This window comes from Zalophus californianus, chromosome 9 (genome assembly GCF_009762305.2).
Source record: "Zalophus californianus isolate mZalCal1 chromosome 9, mZalCal1.pri.v2, whole genome shotgun sequence".
Classification (NCBI taxonomy): Eukaryota; Metazoa; Chordata; class Mammalia; order Carnivora; family Otariidae; genus Zalophus; species Zalophus californianus.
In genome coordinates this window covers 41284686-41308180 of record NC_045603.1, presented here as the reverse complement: position 1 = coordinate 41308180, position 23495 = coordinate 41284686, and the positions used below count along the sequence as shown (strand labels likewise).

Here is a 23495-nt window from a genome sequence, read left to right as displayed (position 1 = left end):
GGAGAAAAAGAAATGCAAACCTCTGGTCATAACATTTTTGTGAGCCAATCAGTACATAACCGTGGTTTTATATGTGTTTCTGTATAAATATCAGATTTAATATTTATCATTGATTGATTGACATTGAATTCACAGCCAGCTTGCATTATAACCCGTGCCTGAACAAAGCGTATCTAACACACCTATTTTCTCTGTAAGGCACATCACAGCCCTCTTGTGTTAGGAACATTAAGATAACACTTCAGCACTACCCTAGGAGACCATTTTAAATAGCACAATTGCCAACAAAAAGCACAAATAGGCAAAAAGTGTGGCACAGAAGAGACCATGAAAAGATACTCGTTTACAGTATGAGAGCTAGAACAAGTAGGCAGAGTTGTTCAGCTCGGCTGGCATTGTGTACCTAGGGTGACTCATAGTTTTTGCTCCTTTGCATATATCCATGGATGACTGTAAAAGCACTGTGAGTATTGATTTTGGGGTTACAAATAAATTTTAGCAAGTAGGCATGAGGATCAATTGTATAAACTTTATTTTAGTTTCTCATAATAGGATACCCAACTTACGTGTTTTGTGGTGTAATGAATTTTATATTGATATAAATTATTTGTCCTAACAAGTAAGTTCTTATTCTTTTCTACTGTTCATTAATTATTATCTTGTATATACCTTACATTTATTCAGTGCTTTTTGGTTTATAGTTCTTTCAGATCTATTGTTTGACTTGGTTCTCAAAGCAATTCTTTGAGATTAGAAAAACAAACCACATAAATCCTAATCCTGTTCTCTGACTGATGGAAATGTTGAGGTTCAGAGAAGTTGTATGTCTTGCCCAAAGTCACATAGATAGGTAATTATCAAGAGTCTTGCCCAGCTTTTTGATCTGATAACAGTGTATCTTCAAATGTCTTATTTTATACTCTGAACATAATTTTAAGTTTTTAAACCTTCCTGAAAAGCAACATGTAGAAAAAGCTTTAAAAATACCCTGAGTCATTCATAAGTAAATCATCAGAGATAAGATCTAAAATTTATTTACAAAGTTGTTTGCCATAGTACTATTTATAGTAGGGAAAAAGTGGAAACAACCTGAGTATCCATCCTGAATGGGGAATAGTTGTTACCAATTAGCTATGTGTAGTATGGGATAAAATAGCCATTACAGTGCTTTTCTAAGACTTAATGTGGGCTTATACTTAAGATGTAATAAGTGAAAAAATATGTTAGGCTATTAGAAATTTTATGTCTAAAAATAAATTAGTTTTCAGTCAGGTTTTAAGTTAAATTAAGCTTAAACTAAAGATGGATATAAAGAACTTCTGGAAGCTGGGATGATTATGTATATAAAAATGAAGACATTGCTAAATTATCATTTTCACCATCTTCTCCTATACATTTTCCTCTTAAGCATTTTTTTCCTGCCGTTTACTGTTAGGACTTTTTCAGTTTGGGGGGGGGGGTTTGGTATCTTTTCCAGTTTTCTTATAATATTCTCTAAGCTTTTTAATACCTGTCTTCAGGTGTCCAGTCACTACGTCTGTGAATTCTGAAAATATTGTTGTAAATATTCTTGTATATCATTTGTGTGTGTGTGTGTGTGTGTGTGCGCGCGTGCATGTGTGTGTGCGCGCGCGTGCATGTGCAGGTGTTTCTGAAGTCATTAAAGATAATCTCTAATTTATTTCTTAATGTGTATTTGAGTACTGTGTATAATGAATGATGTGAGGGCCAGCGTGTGTCTATCTTCCTTTTTGCTTATTAGGGAACTCATTGCTCCGGTATACCCTTTCTTCACTCAGTTGCAGTATCAACCTTGATATTTATCAGTTTTCCTGTACTCTATTCAGTTTATTGATCTCTGCTGTCTCAGTACTATTTTATTACTATAGCTTTCTCCTTCCTTCCTCGCGTCCTTCCTTCCTTCCTAACTTCTTAATTTCCTAGCTTCCTTCCTCTCTCCCTTCCTCCTTTTCTTCTAGTACAGATAACAGACAGTGTTATGTCAGTTGTAGGTGTACAAATGATGCAGTGATTCTGTATATTACACAGTGCTCACCATAGGTGTATTCTTCATCCCTTTCTCCTATTTCACCCATCCTCCCCCCCCCCCCCGCCCCACCTCTCCCCTAAAGCTTTAGTCTTCAATCATGATATCTGGTAGGCCAAGTTTCCCAGCTTTTTTGTTTCTCAGGAATATTTTAGCTTTTTTGGCACTTTGTTCTTTTCAGATTTTTTGGAATTAGCTTTTTAAGTTCTGTGAAAAGCCTGATGCAATTTTGATTGAAATTCTATTTAAGTTGAAGAATAATTTGATGTTTAGATCTTTGCCATTACAAAGTAACATAGACTGGTTAGCTTACACAAAGAAATTGACTTTCTCACAGTTCTGGATAAGGATGCCGGCATGATAACGTTCAGGCGAGGATTCTTTTCCTCTCCTGTAGCCACCTCCTCCCTGTGTCCCACATAGCAGGGGGAGAGAGTGAGATTTCTTTCTTCCTCTTAAATCTTACACAGTCACAATCCTGTTGGATTAGGGTCCTACCCTTATGACCTCATTTAACCTTAATTACCACCTAGAGACTCCATTTCCAGAAATAGTCACATTAGAGGTTAGAGCTTCTATGAATTTGGGTGGGGGGGTTAGGGAGTGGGGCATGATTCAGTCCACAGCAGAGGGCCAGGTGGGACTGATGAGAATTCTGACTTTATCTTCTCATCTGCATTTTCCATACTGTTCGTACAAGTGGAGGTGGGATTAACAACTACCCCAGGCAGCTTGCCTTACCAGAGTTGTCTTTTCTTGACCTCCAGTTGAACTTTATGGTAGAGTGCGGCTTGTCCCCTTTCTGAAGTTGTTGCTGGTATTTTGCAGACAGTTGATTCATTTGATTTGCTATTTTTGTTTTGTTTTTTTGGGTATTGTGGTTAAGTTAGAGCTGCAGTTCACAGCAAGCATCAAAATAACATCCAAGTAGATTAAAGAGTTAAATGTAAAAAAGGATTCCATAAACATTTAAATGAAAACATTGATGACACATACTTCTTCTTTATCTAATTGGAGGACTATTTAAACATAAAAACAAATACAAATTAAGACAATAAAATAAGGTTTCTTTTGCTTCTAAAATTGACAACTCTTCTTTGCTCAAAGCTGATGAAAATGTAGTAGTCAAGCAATATGTGATGTTAGTGGGATTTTAAATTGGTGTATCTTTCTGGAAATAATCTGACAGTACAAAAATATACATCAAGCCTTAAGTATGGTCATACCCAAAGATGTTGTTCTCATAATATCTAAGGACCCAGTATCTTCTGCTGAGTGCATTGGAGAGGCAGGATAGCACAGGTAAAAAGAGCCTGGATTTTAATAGCTGCTCTACCTTTAATTTAGTCTGCCACTTTGGACTATTTAGTTAACTTCTGTCTCAGGTTTGTCATCTGTAACATGGGGATAGAGTTTTTGTGCAGATTAAATGGCATATAGTTGATTAATAGGTGTTGTTTTACTGATGTTCATAAAAACACTATGATCTCAATTATTAAAAATGCAGAATACCGAGTATAAAAGAAATTGTCCCTGGGTTGTGGAGGTATTGTTTTTGCCTTTATACTTTTTAGTGTTTTCTGATTTATAGGGGGAAGAAAGGTTGTTTTAAACCTTTACAAAAAACAACCATGCCATTTGTGGAGAGTTTGTAAATTTTTGTTTGTAAATTTAAAAAATTAACTGGTGTGACCTATTACTAAAGCTAAGTTCAAATTACCATTTAAAGATATCTAATCTCTTTACCTTTAAAGATCAAGCAAAGAAATTCTGTAAGTTCATCTGATATTTAGTTGTTGAATATCCTATGCCTTTTAAATCTGTAGTCATTTCTTGAGCTGCTGTTTAGCCCCCTTGCAAATTTAATCCAGGCTTTAAGAACCTGAGCTATTTACATGTTAGCACCTTTTCAAACTTAGAGTGTATAAAGGTCCTGCTCCTGAAAAATACCAGAGTTCAGTATTCTTTGCATGTACATTTTACCCAGCTTTATTCTCAAGAGATTTTTAGCTGTTGATAATTGTACCTGCATAAAGTCTTGAAAATAGTATTTGAGTATTTCAGATATTTTGTGCCTCAGAAATGTGTTGCTCTAGCAACATTATTTTTCTTAGTGTTAAGTAGTTTTTGATTCCTCATTTATATTTATAAAGCCTAGTGCATTTCTTATATTTTCATTAGGTAGAAAAAATGTTAACATAGAAACTTCTGTTTAAAGCAAGTTTATGAATATTTTTCTAAAATTAGGGTCAATTTGAATGTATCCAAAAAGGCAATGGAGAGAATTTAAAAGCAGTCTTTTTTAAATACCTAGGTGTGGTATCTTAAGTGGTGGATATATAAAGACTTTAATGCATATAGATAAAGTAATATGTTAATAACTTTGAACATGAGAAGTCCCTTCATTTTTGATCAGAAGAAATAATGATCATTTAAAAATAATGTATTCACTGAATTTTTAATGCATTACTGACTTTTTTAAAGTGTCAGAAAGCTTATCCTACATGATTTAAAGTTTGTAAAGAAATCACATTTTTACTTTCTATATTCAGTTATGAATATTTAGAAGCATATTTATTTTGATGTAATAATAGATAAATCAACTTGTATTTTTTTCTTGGTGTTCCCGTGTGTGTGTGTGTGTGTGTGTGTGTGTGTGTGTGTCTGTGTGTGTGATAAAATTTTACAGATTATAAGTTTACCTATGATAGTAACTCATTTATCATTGCTTCTTTAGATTCCTTAACTTCAGGCACATCTCAACTTTTTATTTATCCATCTTCCATTCCTTGCCAATAGTGTTGCACTTTTCTACAATTTTGGAAAATCTTGGAAATCAGATCCAGGGATTATTAAAGCTACAGAAGAACAAAAGAAAAAGGTAGCAAGATAGAATCTAACTAGTTATATGTGTTTAATTGCCAAATTATCAGTATTTATACCAGATATTAGAGTACGAAGAAAGAAACTATCTTTTAGAACATAAAGAAGTTTCAAACCAAATTGAGATTATGCATAGTTGTTGCTCACCCTTGGTACTCCTGAATGCCTATCCTTACACTTTCATGACATTTTAAAATTTCATGTTTCTCTCCTGTATAAGAACTGTGATTGCTTTGAGGGATGAGTACAGCATTTTAAACATCTATGAAAACCCTCAGCAAATAATATGAATTCAGTAAGTGTTTATTAAATGACTGGAAGGTCAGTAAACTGGTTGATAGTTCAGATATTATGTTTCAATAACATATTTATGTGTGTGTTCAATAACAAATATATGTGTGTGTGTATATATATGTAAAATCCAGGGCCTCCCTTATCTAAAGCCCAGGTACTTTAGGAAACGAAATTTACAACCCTAAGGTGTCCTATAAGTAGAGAATTAGATTAGACTGGAGGCAGTTAAACTATGTTAAGAGCTATTTTATCCAGTCTCCGAAAACAAAACAAATCCTGATGAATTATTACTGTCCACAATAAACTAAAACAGTAGCAAATTCAATTCCTAGGGTCTAATCCCCCCTTTTCTAGCCCGCATAGAGATTGCTATCCTTATGTTTACCGTATTCTTCAGACATTACTACTAATTGGTTTGCTAGGTTTTCTTAGTCATAATCCAGTTCGGAAGATTAAGTTCTTTACTGAACTTAAGTTTATTTTCATGTCTTAGTCATCAAAACCTATACAGACCAGTTCTTAGGGTAGGTAACTTAGTTTTATTTTCAGAGGAGTATTCCCCTAAGTTTAGAGTTGCATTTTCATATACCCAAGAAATAAAATTTCTATATTCATATTATAATAAAATAGCAGAAGTAACTAAAAGATTTTATTCTGAGCAGAAAACATTGGTTAATTAAAAATGAACATCATGTTTATTGATTCATATTGATGGCACTATAGTTGGTGAACATTGTTCAGTTTTGAATAAAATATATATATATATTTTTAATTCACAGACAATAGTTGAACTTGCAGAGACAGGAAGTCTGGACCTCAGTATATTCTGCAGTACCTGTTTGGTAGTATTTTTTTTCTTTATTCTACCCTCTCTCCTCTTCGCATAGCAGTGGCATAGCATAGAAGGGGTGGGGAACAAGAACACTTTCTTCTGCTGAGCACATTTCATGCCCTCCCCACCCCCCCCCACCCCCCCCCCCACCCCCGGCGACATTCCTTTTAGACCATAGTGTAAGGAGAAAGATGGTAAAAAGATGTCTCCTCCCAATGTGCTTGTTCCCCCGATGGTGGACCTTGACTGTACTTCTGATTCAACGTACCATTCTTTCGTATTCATCCTTAATCTCTCTTTCTTTTTTAATATAACTCAACAAAGAAAAAACTAAGTAATAAAATATTTAAAAATCAAAGGTTCATTATGCTTCCCTAATATTGTTTTTCTAGGCATTTTAAGAAAAAATTTTCTTATATTTAGAGGTCACATTGGGAAAATCTGTTAGCTAACTTAAGACAGCATGGCCTCTAAAATGGTTCGGTTTGAGTAGTTACCTCTTTGTCTTAGAGGATTTATGGAACTTTGAGCACTATTATATCATTGATATTAAAAGTTGTCATCTTCAGGACATAAAAAAAGGTATAAATGAAATTAAATAGCATTTACTTATGGAATCAGGTATAGTAATACATTATTTGTGTTATTATAGATAGCAAATTTCTACAGAATAATACTGTTTTGTGTTTTAATTATTTTCTGCTAATTTTTATAATTAGTTCTTGAAAAAATATATAGGTCGCCACAGTGTTAAACCATGTTTTCCTACATGGAAATAATCCCTAAATCATCCATGAAACTAAATGTCCTTTTATACTTTTAAGTTATACACTATCACTGAACTAATGTCTTAACATGTAAATAACAACAAGAGAATTGACTTAGTTTGGGATCCTGGAATAAGTCTTTGAAATGGAGCTCTTAACTCTACAGATTGTTTAAGTTGTTCCACCTAACATTCCATTCCTTAACCAAACAGTTACAATTTTGAATATTCAAAATGTATAATGCTTTACTTTTGGTAGCAACTTTAAGGTGCTGACTAGATTCTTTTGAATTTTCAAGCATTCTTTAAAAAGGTTTTTGTTTCTGTGCTTTACAAATGGTTAATTTACAGGATTGGCACCCTAATGTTCAGAACAGTTTTGTATTCTGCTGTTCTCTGGACATATTATTCCATTCCACAAAGCCAAGTATGCATTGCTGATATGTTTGCCATGCGGCAAACAAATTCTTTATAGAGTCACTCAGTATGGTTTCACTGTTAAATAAATATCCGATGGCAAGAACAAGACTTTTTATCATTCTAGCATAAATGTTTTATTATATTATTGTAAGCCGTGTACTTCTGGATAGATAATTCGGTGTTGTAAAGAAAAGAGCATATCCAATTATAAAATAATTCAAATTGGCAGAGGTATTTGTCATTATGTGGGTATCCTTCCCTTTGATAAAAAGACAGGTCCCTAAGAAGCCATATGTAAATCAGAATTTTCAGAATTTCCTAAAAATGAATTACTCTGTAAGTGAACCGAGGAGCCTCTCATGCTCAGGAGCCTTGTGTCAATCTTTGTTGAGAATTCACTGACAAGTATTGCCCAAAGGGCAAGTATAGTTGAGGGTTGGAAGTGGAGATAAGATTTGTTTAATACATCCTTCTTCTTTCTCCTAAATAAATGTAGTTTCCTATCTGTGGTAAAGAATAAGTGACCCTTTAAAGAGCCCACAGATCATTTTAGTATGTGTAAGGACTGCATAGTCAACCTGTGCTTTTTCTTAGTGCCTCAGAATGATATATAACCTTATACAAACTGGTGGAGAAACGGCATTGCTTTTATTGAAACACCAATGAAGGATGTTATAAATTTTGTTTCTGGCATGGGTTAATAACTAGCTCTTGTCGTGTATCCAGCATTAGGACGAGCACCCCTTCAAAGATCAATAATGAGTTCTTTATTCACTTGGCTGATTCAGAGTAATATAGAGTGAAACATTTCGCAACACCTAAAACAGTAAGGCATCATAAACATGAATTCTTTATTGCCTGTCAGGAGCTGAATAATGAATATATTTTATGTTTTTGAAGTAATAGGGACTACCTAAATTTGCTAAGCATGGTGTACTTTCTTAGATGGGTCATGAAGTTCAGCAGAGATGTTGTACCTTAATCTGAGATTTCAGGAGCCAGGGAAAGAGAAAGATGTGTGTACACTTACTGGTTTTTGTTGGATTTGTTACCTTTGGGAAGACATTTTATTAATGATTTTGAATTTTAAAAGCTGCTGTTATTCACTTCTAATTTGGCCTTCCTTTTACTAAGGAACAATTTCATTTCGTTAAACAAGAACCAGTATCATGACCATTAATCACAATAACTTTTCATTTAGAAGCCTGGAGAGTGATGTTTTTATTATTCAGAGACTTGAGGGGTGTGAATTAAATACAGTACCATTCATCACAACAGCAAATTGGTCTTTGAGTCTTAATTAGTTTTGTAAAGTGATGGTTCTACCCCACTCTTAGGCATTTATATTCCACAGTAGGCTTGTCCTTTTTATCTTTTGTGTTGCAGTTAAAATCTCATTTAACAAAACAGTAGTGGTTTTTGTTTTATTTTATGCCTCTGGAAATATAGTTTTGTTTTCTTCATAATTGTATTTTGAGAAAATCAGTGTTCAGCTTTCCTTTCTTCGGTGTAGTGCCTTTCGTAATCTTTTAAAATGCTTATTAACAGATACGGAAACCAGTGAGGTCCAAACATTGTGGTGTGTGCAACCGCTGCATAGCAAAATTTGATCATCATTGCCCATGGGTGGGTAACTGTGTAGGTAAGTTTTATTAATAATTTCTAAGTGCATTGTTCATTTAAGTTATTCTAGATAACTAATGAAGTACAGTATTAAAGTAGATGGTAGAAACTTCATTCCTACACTCTACTATAGCCCTGCCCCCAGTTAATCTTCTGGTTGACAAACAGCAACTCAGTTGTGAGAAAGAGAGGGGGGAAAGTTATAAAATCAGTGTCTAGAAAAGATTGACATTTCTCTATCATTTCTTTCTGGTGCCTGTTCTTTCCTGTTTTCTTTATTGGATAATAGTGGAATCAATAAGGATGCAGAGACAGTATTGCTTTTTAGTTAAAGTGGAAAAAGTTAAGGCAATAAAAATATTTGGAAGAATGTTGTGTACAGAAGCAGAGAGGAACGACAGATAAAAACTCTATATACCTTAGTGTTCAAGAGTGGTGTGGTCTGAGGAGGTGAACTAAGTGGTCTGAGAGATGACCCTGGGTTTTTATGAGGTGACAACAGGGAAACATGGCAGAGATTGCATGACTGTTGGGGAGAAGCCTTTAAAAAGTTGGATTATAAAGTTTATAAAAGTAAAGATAAAATAGGTTATTTTAAACCTCACAAAGCAAACAGTAGGTTAAAAACTCAAAGTTGTGATTCATTTGGTTCATTGGGATGTGACTTCAGAATCAATGTCATTGCAGTCATCACATTTTTGTAGTTATAAACATTCTTATTTTAAGACTTCTTTTTAAAAACATTTTTTTATTTGAGAGAGAGAGAGAGAGCACAAGTGGGGGGAGGAGAGGGAGAAGCAGGGAGCCGGATGTGGGACTCAATTCCAGGACCCTGAGATTGTGACCTGAGCGGAAGGCAGACACTTAACTGACTGAGCCACCCAGGCACCCTTATTTTAAGACTTATTAAAACATTTATTTTCCTGAAGAACATTTTATAAAATAAATAATGTTTATCATTATTGTCCAGATTGTATCATTCATGGCATTCCTTTACCCCCATCCCCAAAAGGCGCATTTCCAGTTGTTTTTTCTTAGCTGAAAAAATTGCTTCTGTGTTGTTCTTTAGGTGCAGGCAACCATAGATACTTTATGGGCTACCTATTCTTCTTGCTTTTTATGATCTGCTGGATGATTTATGGTTGTATTTCTTGTGAGTACAGTTAGCTTTTTACTTTCTTAAATGTGTGCTTTTGCTTACCATATTAACAAAATATGATAACGACAAGTCTTTTAACTAAAAATTATGGTCTGGGGCACCTTATTGCAATGAAGCATAAAGAAAAGAACAGATGTAGAACTGTAAATGTGTTCAACATACAGTATAAGCAACAGAATTATCAGTTAGCTATGTTTTAATATGTGTGTCCTTTGATGGTTTAATAGGCTTTGAAATGCTTCTGGGTAAAATACACCAACATTTTTCACATCACATGCTTGCTTTACTCTAGTAGCTTACAGATTTTGTGACTATGCTAGTTGCTCTTTAGTATCAAACAGCTGGGAAAATGCAGTTAACTTCACACAGAACTTGAAATATTTCAAAAAGTAAGGTGTAATTATTGCCTATTAGTATTAAAAGGTGTTAGAAGATACTTTTTTAGGAATAAGTTGTCATTCACTTGATCATATGGGTATAAGGGCAATGATGGATTTTTATGCATTGAGAACATGATTTGAGAAGAGTTTAAATGAAGGTATTAGTTACAATGCTTCAGGGCTTGGTGGTACTTAGCATGAATATGTATTAAATCCTGACTTAAAAATAAGTTGTGGAAGGATGATTTCCTAGCCCTCCTGTTTTCAGACATATTAAAAATAATGTCTGTTATTGCCCTAATGAAAAAGGCTACTTTCTGAAATATAGATTAAGAGAGAGAAAGATTTGGTCAAAGATCTTAACTTAGTTTCTGGCCCAACAAACCTGAGGAAGCACATGGGCCTGCTAACAACAGTAGTTCCCGCTAACAGCCGAAGTTCCCGCTAACAGCCAAAGTTCTTGCTAACAGTAGTTCCCGCTAACAGCGGAAGTTCCTGCTAACAGCCGAAGTTCTCGCTAACAGCCGTGGTTCCCACTAACATCCATAATTCCCGCTAATAGCCGTAGTTCTTGCTAACAGTAGTTCCCACTAACAGCCGAAGTTCTCGCTAACAGCCGAAGTTCTCGCTAACAGCCGAAGTTCCCGCTAACAGCCGAAGTTCTCGCTAACAGCCATAGTTCCCGCTAACAGCCGAAGTTCCCGCTAACGCCCAAGTTCTTGGCTAACAGTAGTTCCCGCTAATAGCCGTAGTTTCCGCTAACAGCCATAGTTCTCGCTAACAGCCATAGTTCTCGCTAACAGCCGTGGTTCCCACTAACATCCATAATTCCCGCTAATAGCCGTAGTTCTTGCTAACAGTAGTTCCCACTAACAGCCGAAGTTCTCGCTAACAGCCGTAGTTCCCGCTAACAGCCGAAGTTCCTGCTAACGGCCGAAGTTCTTGCTAACAGTAGTTCCCACTAACAGCCGTAGTTCCCGCTAATGGCCATAGTTCCCGCTAGCGGCCGTAGTTCCCGCTAACAGCCGAAGTTCCCGCTAACAGCCGAAGTTCCCGCTAACAACAGTAGTTCCCGCTAACAGCCATAGCTACCACTAACGGCCTGAGTTCCCGCTAATAGCTGAAGTTCTCGCTAACAGCCGTGGTTCCCACTAACATCCATAATCCCCACTAATAGCCGTAGTTCTTGCTAACAGTAGTTCCCGCTAACAGCCGAAGTTCTTGCTAACGGCCGTAGTTCCCGCTAACGGCCGAAGTTCCTGCTAACGGCCGAAGTTCTTGCTAACAGTAGTTCCCACTAACAGCCGTAGTTCCCGCTAATGGCCATAGTTCCCGCTAGTGGCCGTAGTTCCCGCTAACAGCCGAAGTTCCTGCTAACGGCCGAAGTTCTTGCTAACAGTAGTTCCCACTAACAGCCGAAGTTCCTGCTAACGGCCGTAGTTCCCGCTAACGGCCGAAGTTCCCGCTAATGGCCGAAATTCCCGCTAACAACAGTAGTTCCCACTAACGGCCGAAGTTCCCGCTAACGCCCGTAGTTCCTGCTAACAGCTGTAGTTTCCGCTAACAACAGTAGGTCCCGCTAACAGCCAAAGTTCTCGCTAACAACTGTAGTTCCCACTAACAGCCGAAGTTCTCGCTAACAACTGTAGTTCCCGCTAACAGCCGTAGTTCCCATGAACAGCTGTAGTTCCCGCTAACAACAGTAGTTTTTTTATGGCAGCAGCTCTAAAAGAAGAGATTTTTGTTTTGGAAAAAGCCCTCCCTCACCAAGGTGATCTTGTTCTGTTATACGTACCACCCACCCAAAAAAATTTCACTTATATACATATCATTTTATCTTGTATAGAGGTAATATTAACTATTGTATGTAAGACCAATCAAATAAAAACTGTATTGTTAAAGTACAGTAGTATTTTTTTTTTTAAGATTGGTGCTTTTTCCATTTCTGTCTTTACTGTGTTTTTTCACTATACACTAATTATATACTAATTTTTCACTAATTATGGGGTTATTTAAGAGTATAAAAAAATTGCATTCAAAGTCATTGGCTAAATGTAGACTTTTGGATCATGGCTTCTAAGTGGTGCCTACTGCAGATGCCTTTGTGAAGTGGTTGGATGATTACTGAGTAAATGTGAACCTTCTGTTCTCATTTTAGACTGGGGACTCCACTGTGAGACCACTTACACCAAGGATGGATTTTGGACATATATTACTCAAATTGCTACATGTTCACCTTGGATGTTTTGGATGTTTCTGAACAGTGTTTTTCATTTCATGTGGGTGGCTGTATTACTCATGTGTCAGATGTACCAGGTATGTGCAAGTATATGATCGGTTCTTCAGTGTGCTAACTGAAAACTCTTAACACTTCATTCATTGTGAAAAGATAATGCATTCTCTTTCTAACCACTTCTGCTTTTCAAAGATTAAAATTTTCAATTTACTTACTCTTCCTTTATTTTCTTTACGTTTACTTCTTTTCTTTTTTCCTTTCTACCTTCCACTTCCCTTCCCCCTCTCATTATGATATGAACTTTGTTCTTACATTTTGATTTTTTTTTTTTATTTTAAAAATTTATTTGACAGAGAGAGAGAGAACAAGCAGGGGGGAGAGGGAGAAGGAGAAGCAGGCTCCCTGCCCCATGTGGGGCTCGATCCCAGGATCCTGAGCTCATGAGCTGAGCCAAAGGCAGACATTTAACTGACTGAGCCACCCAGGCACCCCTGAATTTTCAGTACTACTTTTGACAGAACTTATTTCTGTTGTTCCTGATTCAGATATATCCAGTTGGATATAGGTGTAAGCTTAGATCAATGATGGCATTAGTTTTGTGTTTATTAGTAATGTTTTATTACCTACAAATATCAGTATTTATTCAGGAACCTTTTTTTAATTAAGGATTTTTTTTAAAAGCTCAATTTTTAAGGGGCTGATGGAGAGGTGGTCTGTGTACATAATGTCCATCTCTCCCCATGCACAATGCCAGATAACCTGTTTTTTATTTTTATTTTTTATTTTTTTTTAAAGATTTTATTTATTTATTCATGAGAGACAGAGAGAGAGAGACAGAGGCAGAGGGAGAAGCAGGCTCCCCGCTGAGCAGGGAGCCCGATGCGGGACTCGATCCCAGGACCCTGGGATCATGACCTAAGCCGAAGGCAGACGCTTAACGACTGAGCCACCCAGGCGTCCCCAGATAACCTGTTTTTTTAAACATTTTTCCTGTTTAACTGGCTACTTTTCACAAGAGTAAAAGTGATATCATGTACACTAGCTTGATGATCTCCTAATGGAAAAGCAAAAACAAACTTCATCATTTTTCTCTCCATCCTGGTCCTCTTGAGAATTAACTTATTTTACATTAATACTTACTTTACATCAGAGAGAGTTAATGGTTTGCTTTCTCTTACCTCTTAGATATCATGTTTAGGTATTACTACAAATGAAAGAATGAATGCCAGAAGATACAAGCACTTTAAAGTCACAACAACATCTATTGAAAGCCCATTCAAGTACGTACATGTTTATAAATTTAGTATTTTATTTTGGCATATAACTTAGCAAATATCTAGTGAATACATCAAAGAGAAATACCATCTTTAAGTATGTCAATAGGATATGAAACAGGGAATATTTCTTTTGCTTAGCAATATGTAAAATAGCTTATAAATCTTACTGAATTCTAAGCTTTCTGCCAGACATAGCATTGGTTAAAATTTTAAACTTAAAAACTTTAAAATTCATCACATTAACTATATATAAATTTATGACATTTTTTTCTTAGTTGCACAATCCAAACTCTGTTGACCTACTAACATTTAGTATAAACATGTATTATACATTAACATACAGCTTTAATATTGCCATAAGTTTCTACAAATTTTCATTGATAAATGAATGTATCCACAGAGTTAAAATATGATTTTAAAAATACAGTCAATTGAAATTCATATTTAGGGAAATTTTCTAGACTCTAGGGCAGCTGCTTTTCAGTTTGAATTATTTTATTTGCCCTCTGCATGACACAAAAATTTCCATGCACGGATTTATTTTTCCTTTTTTAAATTGAGGTATAATTGACATATAATATCATATTAATTTCAGATGTACAGCATAATGATTCAGTATTTGTGTATATTGCAGAATGACCCACACGATAAATCTGATTAACATTTGTCACCAAAGAATTTTTTTTTCTTGTGATGAGAACTTTTAAGATGTGTCTTGGCAGCTTTCAAGTATGCAACAGAGTATTATTAATAATAGTCACAGTGCTGTTCATTGTATCCCCATGACTTACTAATTTTGTAAGTTTGTACTTTTTGACTCCCTTCACCCATTTCACCCACACCCCCACCCTCAGGCTCTGGCAACCACCAATTTATTCTCTCTGTCTATGAGTTTGGTTTTGCTTGTTTGTTCAGATTCCATATATAAGTGAGATTATATGGTTTTTGTCTTTATCTTTCTAATTTATTTCACTTAGCATAATGCCCTCAAAGTCGATTCCTGTTGTAACAAATGGCAAGATCTCCTTTTTTATGGCTGAATAATAGTCTCTCTCTGTGTGTTCATGTGTGTGTATGTGTGTACACATACACATACATACCACATTTTCTTTACCCATTGATCCATTGATGGATGCTTAGGTTGTTTCCATGTCTTGGCTGTTGTAAATAATGCTGAAGTGAACGTGGCGGTGCATGTATCTTTTCGAGTTAGAGTGCGTTTTTCTGTTTGTTCCTTTTTTTATTTTTTGAGAGGTTTTTTTTTTTGGAGAAATACCTAGAATTGGAATTGCTGGATGATATTGTAGTACCATCTTTAATTTTTTTGAGGACTTCATACTGTTTTCCTAGTGGCTACACCAGTTTACCCTCCCACCAATAGTGCACAAGGGTTCCCTTTTCTCCACATCCTCACCAACACCTGTTATTTTTTGTCTTCTTGGTAATAGCCATTCTAACAGGTATGAGGTGCTATCTCATTGTGAGTTTGATTTGCATTTCCTTGAAGATTAGTGATATTGAGCATCTTTTCATGTATCTGTTGGCCATCTGTATATCTTTGGAAAAATGTCTCTTCAGATCTTCTGCCCATTGTCTAATTGAATTTTTTTGAGTTGTATGAGTTCTTTATATATTTTGGATATTAATCCCTTATTGGATATATGATCTGCACAAATTCTTTCCCATTCAGTAGGCTGCCTTTTCATTTTGTTGATGGTTTCTGTACAGAACCTTTCTATTTTGATATAATCTGACTTGTTTATTTTGCATTTGTTGCCTTTGTTTCTGGTGTCATATTAAAAATTTCACCGCCAAGACCCATGTCAAGGAGCTTACCACGGGTTTTCTTCTAACAGCTCTATGGTTTTGAATCTTGCATTCAAGTCTTGAATCCATTTTGAATTAATTTTTGTGTGTGGTGTAGAATAGTGGTCCAGTTTCATTTTTTTGCACTTGGCTGTCCAGTTTTCCCAACACCTTTTATTGAAGAGATTGTCCTATTCATTCATATTTTAAATATATATATTTAATCTTACATTTTGTTTGATGCTGAGTAGAGCTTCCTAATGAAATAATGAAATATTTAAAACTTTTGAGTTTTACTCAAACTACTTGGCTACTACCTTCAAGCTTTTGTAATGCTATTAATTATTGCATGCTTCTGGAAAGCATACAAACTTTTAAATAAAAGCAAAAATAAAGGAGTCATTTGGGTAATTTTGAGAATTCTTCCATAGGCATAATTATTATATAAAATGTAAAACTGTGACTGCTTTTCCAGAGGTGTTCTTGAAGTCCTAAAATTCCCTGAACTTATCCGTGACATACCCTTTCTTAAATTGTTACTTTGAGATACATTGCCAGCTTCATGCTATTTATAATTATTTTGTGTTTTACTTTCTCAATTTTGGATATAGTTTGTCTCCTTGCCAAAGAGCCACCCATCAAGGAAAGGTTTTATCAAAAATTACATATGACACAGGAATGAAAGAAATGCAGATTTGAATAACTTTAAAATATCATTGTGTAACCCATTAAATTAGCAAAAGAGAGAAGAAAAATTAGTGTCGGCAGAGCTGTGAAGAACCACGAATGCATGTATATCTTATAGAGTTATAAACAGGTTCTTTCTGGCAAGTAAACTGAGCTTTTAAGTTTAGAAAAAAATACATTTAACACCAAAATTATATTAAATTCATATGTTAAATTATTGTACTAATAGACTTTTTCTTTTTCTTTTTGTTGGGGGGGTGTTTTAGCCATGGATGTGTAAGGAATATTATAGACTTCTTTGAATTTCGATGCTGTGGCCTCTTTCGTCCTGTTATCGTGGACTGGACCAGGCAGTATACAATAGAGTATGACCAAATATCAGGATCTGGGTACCAGCTCGTGTAGCAACATCTTTATCCTATGAAGCATATTGCTGAGTGGTGCCTGAAAATTGTGTCTGTCCGTGTCTCTCTCACACTCGAATCCACATTTTTTGAACAATAGCATGCTATATGTAGGGCTAACAGTGAATTTTACAGTCTTTTTTCCAACACTTTTATTAACAAAAGTAAACATGGACAGAGCACACTGCCACTTCTGGGAAGAATAAAGATCATAAAAGGAATTTTAATGGTTCTTAATGTGGGAATTCACAACATACTCAACGTTTTGGTTTTGTTCTCATAACATTTTTCATGAATAAAGAGTGAACTTATTCTGGTGACAGACATGGTATACTGATCAGAAATGTTCGATTCTAGCTAACACTAAATTTATGGTATACAGCTAAATTTTATGATGCAATCTACTATGACTATTGCATTTAATTCCAGGAGAGTTGTCTTAAATTGATTCAGGCTAGTATTATGTACATTTTAGAATGTACATGTAAATACTGTGATAAAAATCATGTGGTTTTATTAGGGATCTACTGTAATATGTCTTCAAGGGCACAAGAAAATAATGTTCACAAAAATATGTGCTAATAATATTTTATTGCCATCAGCTGTTGCACTATCAGCTGCCATCAGCTGTTGCAACATATCTGCTGATATATTTCTAGTTCAGTGAAATAATTTGTAGTAACCTTGCTCTGAGGTTTTATGGTCTGATAATAAAGCACTTGCATGAGTATAGTAAGTCATGTTATTTTGTTCAAACTTAAAAGCCCTACTAAGTGCATGATACACCTCATAGAATGTATACTAGCACATACTATCCAGTAAAGCTTAAATTAGAATTTAATTTGATGTGCAGACAGTCCAATTTTTAAGAGTTGAGGTAATTTCAAGGCAGAACAAATAAGTTAATGCAAAATTCTCAGTAATAGAGATAAATGGATATACTTCTAGAATTCTGAGCTGCAAAATGTAGACAAAATAATGGAGTTTAGCTCAAGATGGAGCATGATCTCTGTACATATAGCACATGTGAATAAAAGAAAAGCTAATGGTATATTCTGGTTTTTAAAAAGTGACCTATCAGAAAGAATTTAATATTCAAGATTATTTCAATTTTCCCAATATTGAATGTTTTAAAATTTGTTAATGCTGTCTGAAACAATTTCAGAAAGATTTTCTTATTGTTAAATGTAATGCACTGATCAATTTTTGTTGCAGCATTTCCATACTCTCACGGTGAACTATTAGTCACTGCTTCCATAAATATTGTTTACAGAGTGAGACTTGGTTTAGTCCTCTTAAGTGCTGTAGCAAACTGTGGTTCGAGCAACCTGTGGCAAACCTGTGAGAGGGAATGGGCTTGGGGGAGGGTGGGCGAAGGGTGGTCAGACTGCTGACAGATCCTAGACCAGTGTAAAGATTGTGTATCTGTATATAAATAATTTATCAAATAGTTTTCTCTTTGTGTCTCTATGTGTTAGTGTATTTAAAGCTGCTCATTTCATTTTATCCAACCAAAAAGAAAAGGGAGATAACTAATGAGCTTCTAGTGATGTTCAATATTGCTGTTAATAGGCATTATACCCTGCAAGTTCACTGCATGTCTGATGCTTGGTAAAATTAGTATTCTCTGTAAAATGCAGATTAAAGGTATTAAAGCAATCTAGTGGTATACCCGCCCCTTGCCTTAGTAAGAGGAGCAGTGAAATGTATATAGTTGATGTTCAGTATTTCCAAGTACCATTTTTATATAGTAGTTTCTTTGACCATAAGTCACACATCAAAAAGATTACCTTTAGTGTATTTGAGTGTTTTAATATTAGAAAATTGGCATATGTACTTTATTTTTGAAAAGGGAAGAGATGGGTGTGGGGTGGCAATAGCATTGTGCCATTTTGTCATAGAATGTAAAAAATTGGTTAACTTTACAAATGTCTCTGCTAGTTTTGACTACTAATTGGGGGAAATTTTAGATAATTTTTAAATTCAAAGTTATTTATAAAAGGCTAGAATTTCTTTTAATTTTTTTGTATTTTGAGCCACTTCACATGAAGACTCAGTTGCAATTTTTATTGAATACATTTTTATTAACAGTCGAATACAATGGTGGTATTCTCAGAGTTTGGATAAGAGTGTTGTTACCATGTTCTTTCTTTGTGGTACAATATTCTTTTCAGTGCAAAAGAGATGTCTTTCAGTTAAATAGAAAAAGTCCTCTAGATCTGTAAGTACATAGAACATATTAGCAATGTTAATGCTTTAGTACTAACCATCTCACAGTAGATGGTCAGATGGTCAGGAGCCAACTATGCAGCAGCGTACTGTACCGTCTATTTACTTATTTTGTAAGTCTTGTGTGTGGAACCAGCTTAACCCGGTTCTAAAGTTGTGTATGAAGGTAACCCTTCTGGGAATAGTTCATATCAGCTTAATTGGATACTTTTAGCAAATAGCAACTTACTTCTCAGCCCTGAACATGAATTACTTCCTTGGAGGTTTTTTTTTCTTCATATTTTTTGTTGTTCCCAGGAGTTTATTTGAAATATTAATAGGCATAAAACAGCATCATTATACTTAAGCTATGGATATTTTTATTTTATATTTTCTTTATTTATAACTGTGCCAAGTATTATTTTACTACTTACCATGTTACTCTATGGAAAGAAAAACCTGTAAAGTGTTTAATAAATTAGCTCTCCTTACATAAATTAAATGTCAAAATTTTGTAAAATATTAATCAGAATAAATATTGACTCTTAAGTGTGTGCTTGTTTGTTATTTCGCTCAGTTCACTTCAAGAAATTGATGAAACACTGGCAGTGGTACCTGTGGTATGAAAAGATTATTCTGTGTATTTATATCTGGATCAACTAGGATTCACATGGCAGGACTAGAAATTAGCAAAAGTAAAAGGTGGTAGCATTCTTTCAAAATATCCAGTTCTGTGTGTATGTATGTGTATGTAATTAATACTTTTTAAATAAAAGGAATAAATTTTTCTTTAAGGATTTTGGATTCCAGGGTGCCTGGGTGGCTCAGATGGTTAAGTGTCTGCCTTCGGCTCAGGTCATGATCCTAGAGTCCTGGGATCGAGTCCCGCATCGGACTCCCTGCTCAGCGGGGATCCTGCTTCTCCTTCTGCCTCTCTCTCTCTGTCTCTTTCTCTAAAAAAAAAAAAAAATTTGGATTCCATAGAGTAATTAGAATGCTCAGGGATTGTATGAATCTCCAAGTTTTAAATGTAAGTATTGTCTGAAGACATTGTGGTGAAATTTTGGAAAAGGAAACCTATCGAACATTGATCTCAGTTACTTTGAAAAGCTGTGCATGACAACTTCTTTATTGGGGAATTTAAAAAGCAAAATTTGTGAAGGGACTCTTTCCTGCCTGTTCAGAGCATTGTTTACAGTTTAATTGAGAACCCAGTGGTATTAAATATTTTCAGATTGGACTGATACTCATTTCATAATTATTTTATGATATTTAAAGTGATACCTCCAGAGCTGTATAGAATTCAAGTAACAATATTTTGAACAAGTGTAAAAATGAAGCAGATTCTACAGCAAGCCATCAGTTTTCATTGCAGGTGCTTTCTTCCTCCTCAGCCCTTCCCAGTTTGGTAGATTGTACCTATGATAAGGATATCTGGTTCTAAGGGTATATAGAGATAACTGGAAACAAGTGATATATATCAGGACAAGAAGTCTTAGCTTCTTATCAAAAAGTAAATCTTCAGTTCCATAAAGTTGTTGGTATAAGAGTTACTTATATTAAATATCTTTATGTGATGTATAAAATAGAAAAGTCTGTAATTCTAAGTAGAATATTCAAAATGTTCCTTGATCTAGGTCAGCTAGGTCACAAACTCCAGGAAACCAGATGTGCCTTTTAGTAAACTTTTTGCCTTTGGAGTATGAATTTTTTACTCAGATAAATTTTACAAGAATATCTATCATCAGACATACATTTGGGTTGAAAAATACTTTTTAATAGACAGCAGTATTTCTAGTACTCAGGAGGAGGAACTGTTTCCATTCAAAGCATCAGAAAGCCTCATTGCTGCTGGTGCTGCTTGGATCTGTAGGTTTACAGTTTTTCATCAAATTTGGAAAATTTTCAGTCATTATATCTTCAAATATTTTTCCTCCCCCCACCCCTGCTTTTCAGGAAACTCCAGTTACACACATATTAGGCCACTTGGGATTGTCCTACAGCTCACTGATCAATTCATCTTTTAAATTCTTTTGTCCTAGTGTTTACTTTGGATCATTTTTATGTCTTTAAGTTCACTTAAACTTTTTCACTTATATTGTATAGTCTTTTGTCAATACCATTCAGTGTATTTTTCATCTCTGACATTATATAATGTTTTCACCTACAGTGTTTGATTTAGATCATTTTTTATATCTTCTGTATCTCTACTTTTTTGGGGATACGGAGTATACTTAAAATTAACTTTTAATATCCTTACCTACCAATTTCACATCTAGGTCAGGTTAGGTTGGTTTTGATTTTTCTTCATTATTATGGATCGTATTTGCTTGCTTCTTGGCATGACTAGTAATTTTTGATTGGATTCCAGACACTATGAACTGGGTGCTGGATATTTTTATATTCGTACAAAAAGTGCTGAACTTTGTTCTGGGTTGGAGTTATTTAGAAGCTTCAATCCTTTCAGGTTTTATTGCTAAGCAAGATTTGTTAGGTAGGATCAGAGCAGTGTTCAGTTTGGGTTAATGATTCCCCATTGTTGAGGCAAGCAAGACCTGTGTGTTACATCTAAAGCCCCATGAATCGTGTTTCCCCATCTCACTGGTGGGAATGAACAGGTACTACTCCCAGCTCCATATGAGCACGTCTTTGTTCTAAGTCTTTCAGTTGGTTTTTTCTCTGGTCTTGGTTAGTTACTTACATGTATGTACTATCAGCACTCAGCTGAAGACTTGCAAAGTGGGGTTGGGTCATAGTGTGCATATTTGTGGGGTTTTCTGTGCAGCTCTCTCCGGTCCCTTGAACCCTAGTTGCCTTGGTCCCTCTGGACTTGGCTCAGTCTCAACTCAGAATGCCTTCCAACCCCACCTGTGTTCTCCCTCTCTGCACTCCAGCTCCAGCCTAGAAACTCCGAAAGCAGTTAGCTTTGCTAATCCTAAGACTGATCTCATTTTCCCCATAACTGTTCTTTGTTGCCTGTTGTCCAGTGCCTGAAAACCATATTTTTTTCATACAACTTGTGGTTTTGGTTGTTTCAAGTGAGAGGGTAAATCTGGCCCGTGTTGTTTTCACTTTGTTTTAAGTAGAAGTCTGAATATATTTTTTAAATTTTTGTTTTAATTTCTAATATGGAAAATATTGGTAGATGTAATTGGTCATAAGCAAAAGTTCCTTGGGGTCCTCAATAATTTAAGAATGTAAAGGCATCCTGAGATTAAACAGTTTGAGAACGAGTGGTCCAAACCAACATTTCCCAGTGCTTACTTAAGATGTTAGTGGTTCCCTGGACAACTAATTTGGTGTAAGACTCTCAAGTTAAAGCAGACTTCTCAACCACAAGCTCTCAGAGCCTTCAGTATGCTAGTGTGACGTGTGTGTGTGTGTGTGTGTGTATCAATATGGATTGATAGCAATACTTGCTAAACTTAACTGATCTTGAAGAACTTTTTGGAACTAGAGTTGCCAGCAGCCCTCCTCAAATATACCAAACCAGCACAAGAGGCTAAAAACAATCCCAAATGGCTTGTTTTAAAAATAAAAGTATATATTTCCATACAGCACTTTAATATCACATTTGGATTACTTTGGGGCTACCCTATTGACTTACATCCAGATGTTGAAAGTGATTCCTCCCAGAGCAGTCTACTCAAAGCCAAATTCCCCTTTCCACTCCTGGAACCACTGGTAACTAATTTTACAGTTTTGGAGGTGTTGTGTCATGGCTCCCAATTTAAGAATAATTTTAATTATGAGTGGATGTCTCAATTATTTATTGGGTAGAAATCTCAAATGACTAAGCACCTGGCATTTAGAGTGTTTTCCTCTCAGATATCTATGTGTATCTCTGATTTTGGAAACTTGGTAGGTATGGGAAATGTTGGTTCTGTGTGGGGAACAGTTTAATATATACATTTTGGTTATCTATAGCTACCTAATCAACCACTCAAAAATTTAGTGGCTTAAAACAGTATTTTTATTCACAAATCTCTAGTTTGGTCAGAACTCAATAGGAATAGCATGCTTTGTTCCACTTGGTGTCGGCTGGGATGGTTCAAAAACTGGGGACTGGAATAACCTGAAGGCTTGCTTACTCATGTCAGCTGATACCAGCTGATGGGAGAGATCTCAGCCAAAGCTATGGCTATAATATCTACATGTAGCCTCTTCGTGTGGTTTGGGCTTCCTCAAAACATGGTGGCTGAGCTCCAAGAGTAAGCATCTAAAGGGAAAAAGGCAGGCAAAAGCTGTACTGTCTTTTCTAACCTAGTCTTGTCCATCATATTGTGCTAGTTAAAAATGAGTCACTAAGGTTGGCCTTTATACTGTCTTTTCTAACCTAGTCTTGTCCATCACATTGTGCTAGTTAAAAATGAGTCACTAAGGTTGGCCTTTATTCTGGTTGGGGAGTAGTCTTCATGTTTTGGTGGGAATGTCCAGATTTTAAAACTACCACATAGAGAATTAGAAGTTACT

The 23495-nt window shown here is 35.4% G+C and overlaps 1 protein-coding gene across 2 annotated transcripts in view; it reads left to right on the top strand.

The window, feature by feature from the left end:
- The window catches only part of ZDHHC17 (zinc finger DHHC-type palmitoyltransferase 17), a 93750-nt gene extending 73936 nt beyond the window's left edge, over positions 1 to 19814 (top strand). The window contains exons 11-17 of one of the 2 annotated variants that reach the window (XM_027593141.2): positions 4804 to 4928; positions 6004 to 6066; positions 8791 to 8884; positions 9935 to 10018; positions 12563 to 12720; positions 13826 to 13920; positions 16677 to 19814. In XM_027593141.2, coding sequence (XP_027448942.1) covers positions 4804 to 4928; positions 6004 to 6066; positions 8791 to 8884; positions 9935 to 10018; positions 12563 to 12720; positions 13826 to 13920; positions 16677 to 16815 — 758 coding nt within the window. In that variant the 3' untranslated portion in view covers positions 16816 to 19814. The other variant, XM_027593142.2, reaches the window with a different exon arrangement.
- Positions 19815 to 23495: the final 3681 nt, after the last annotated feature.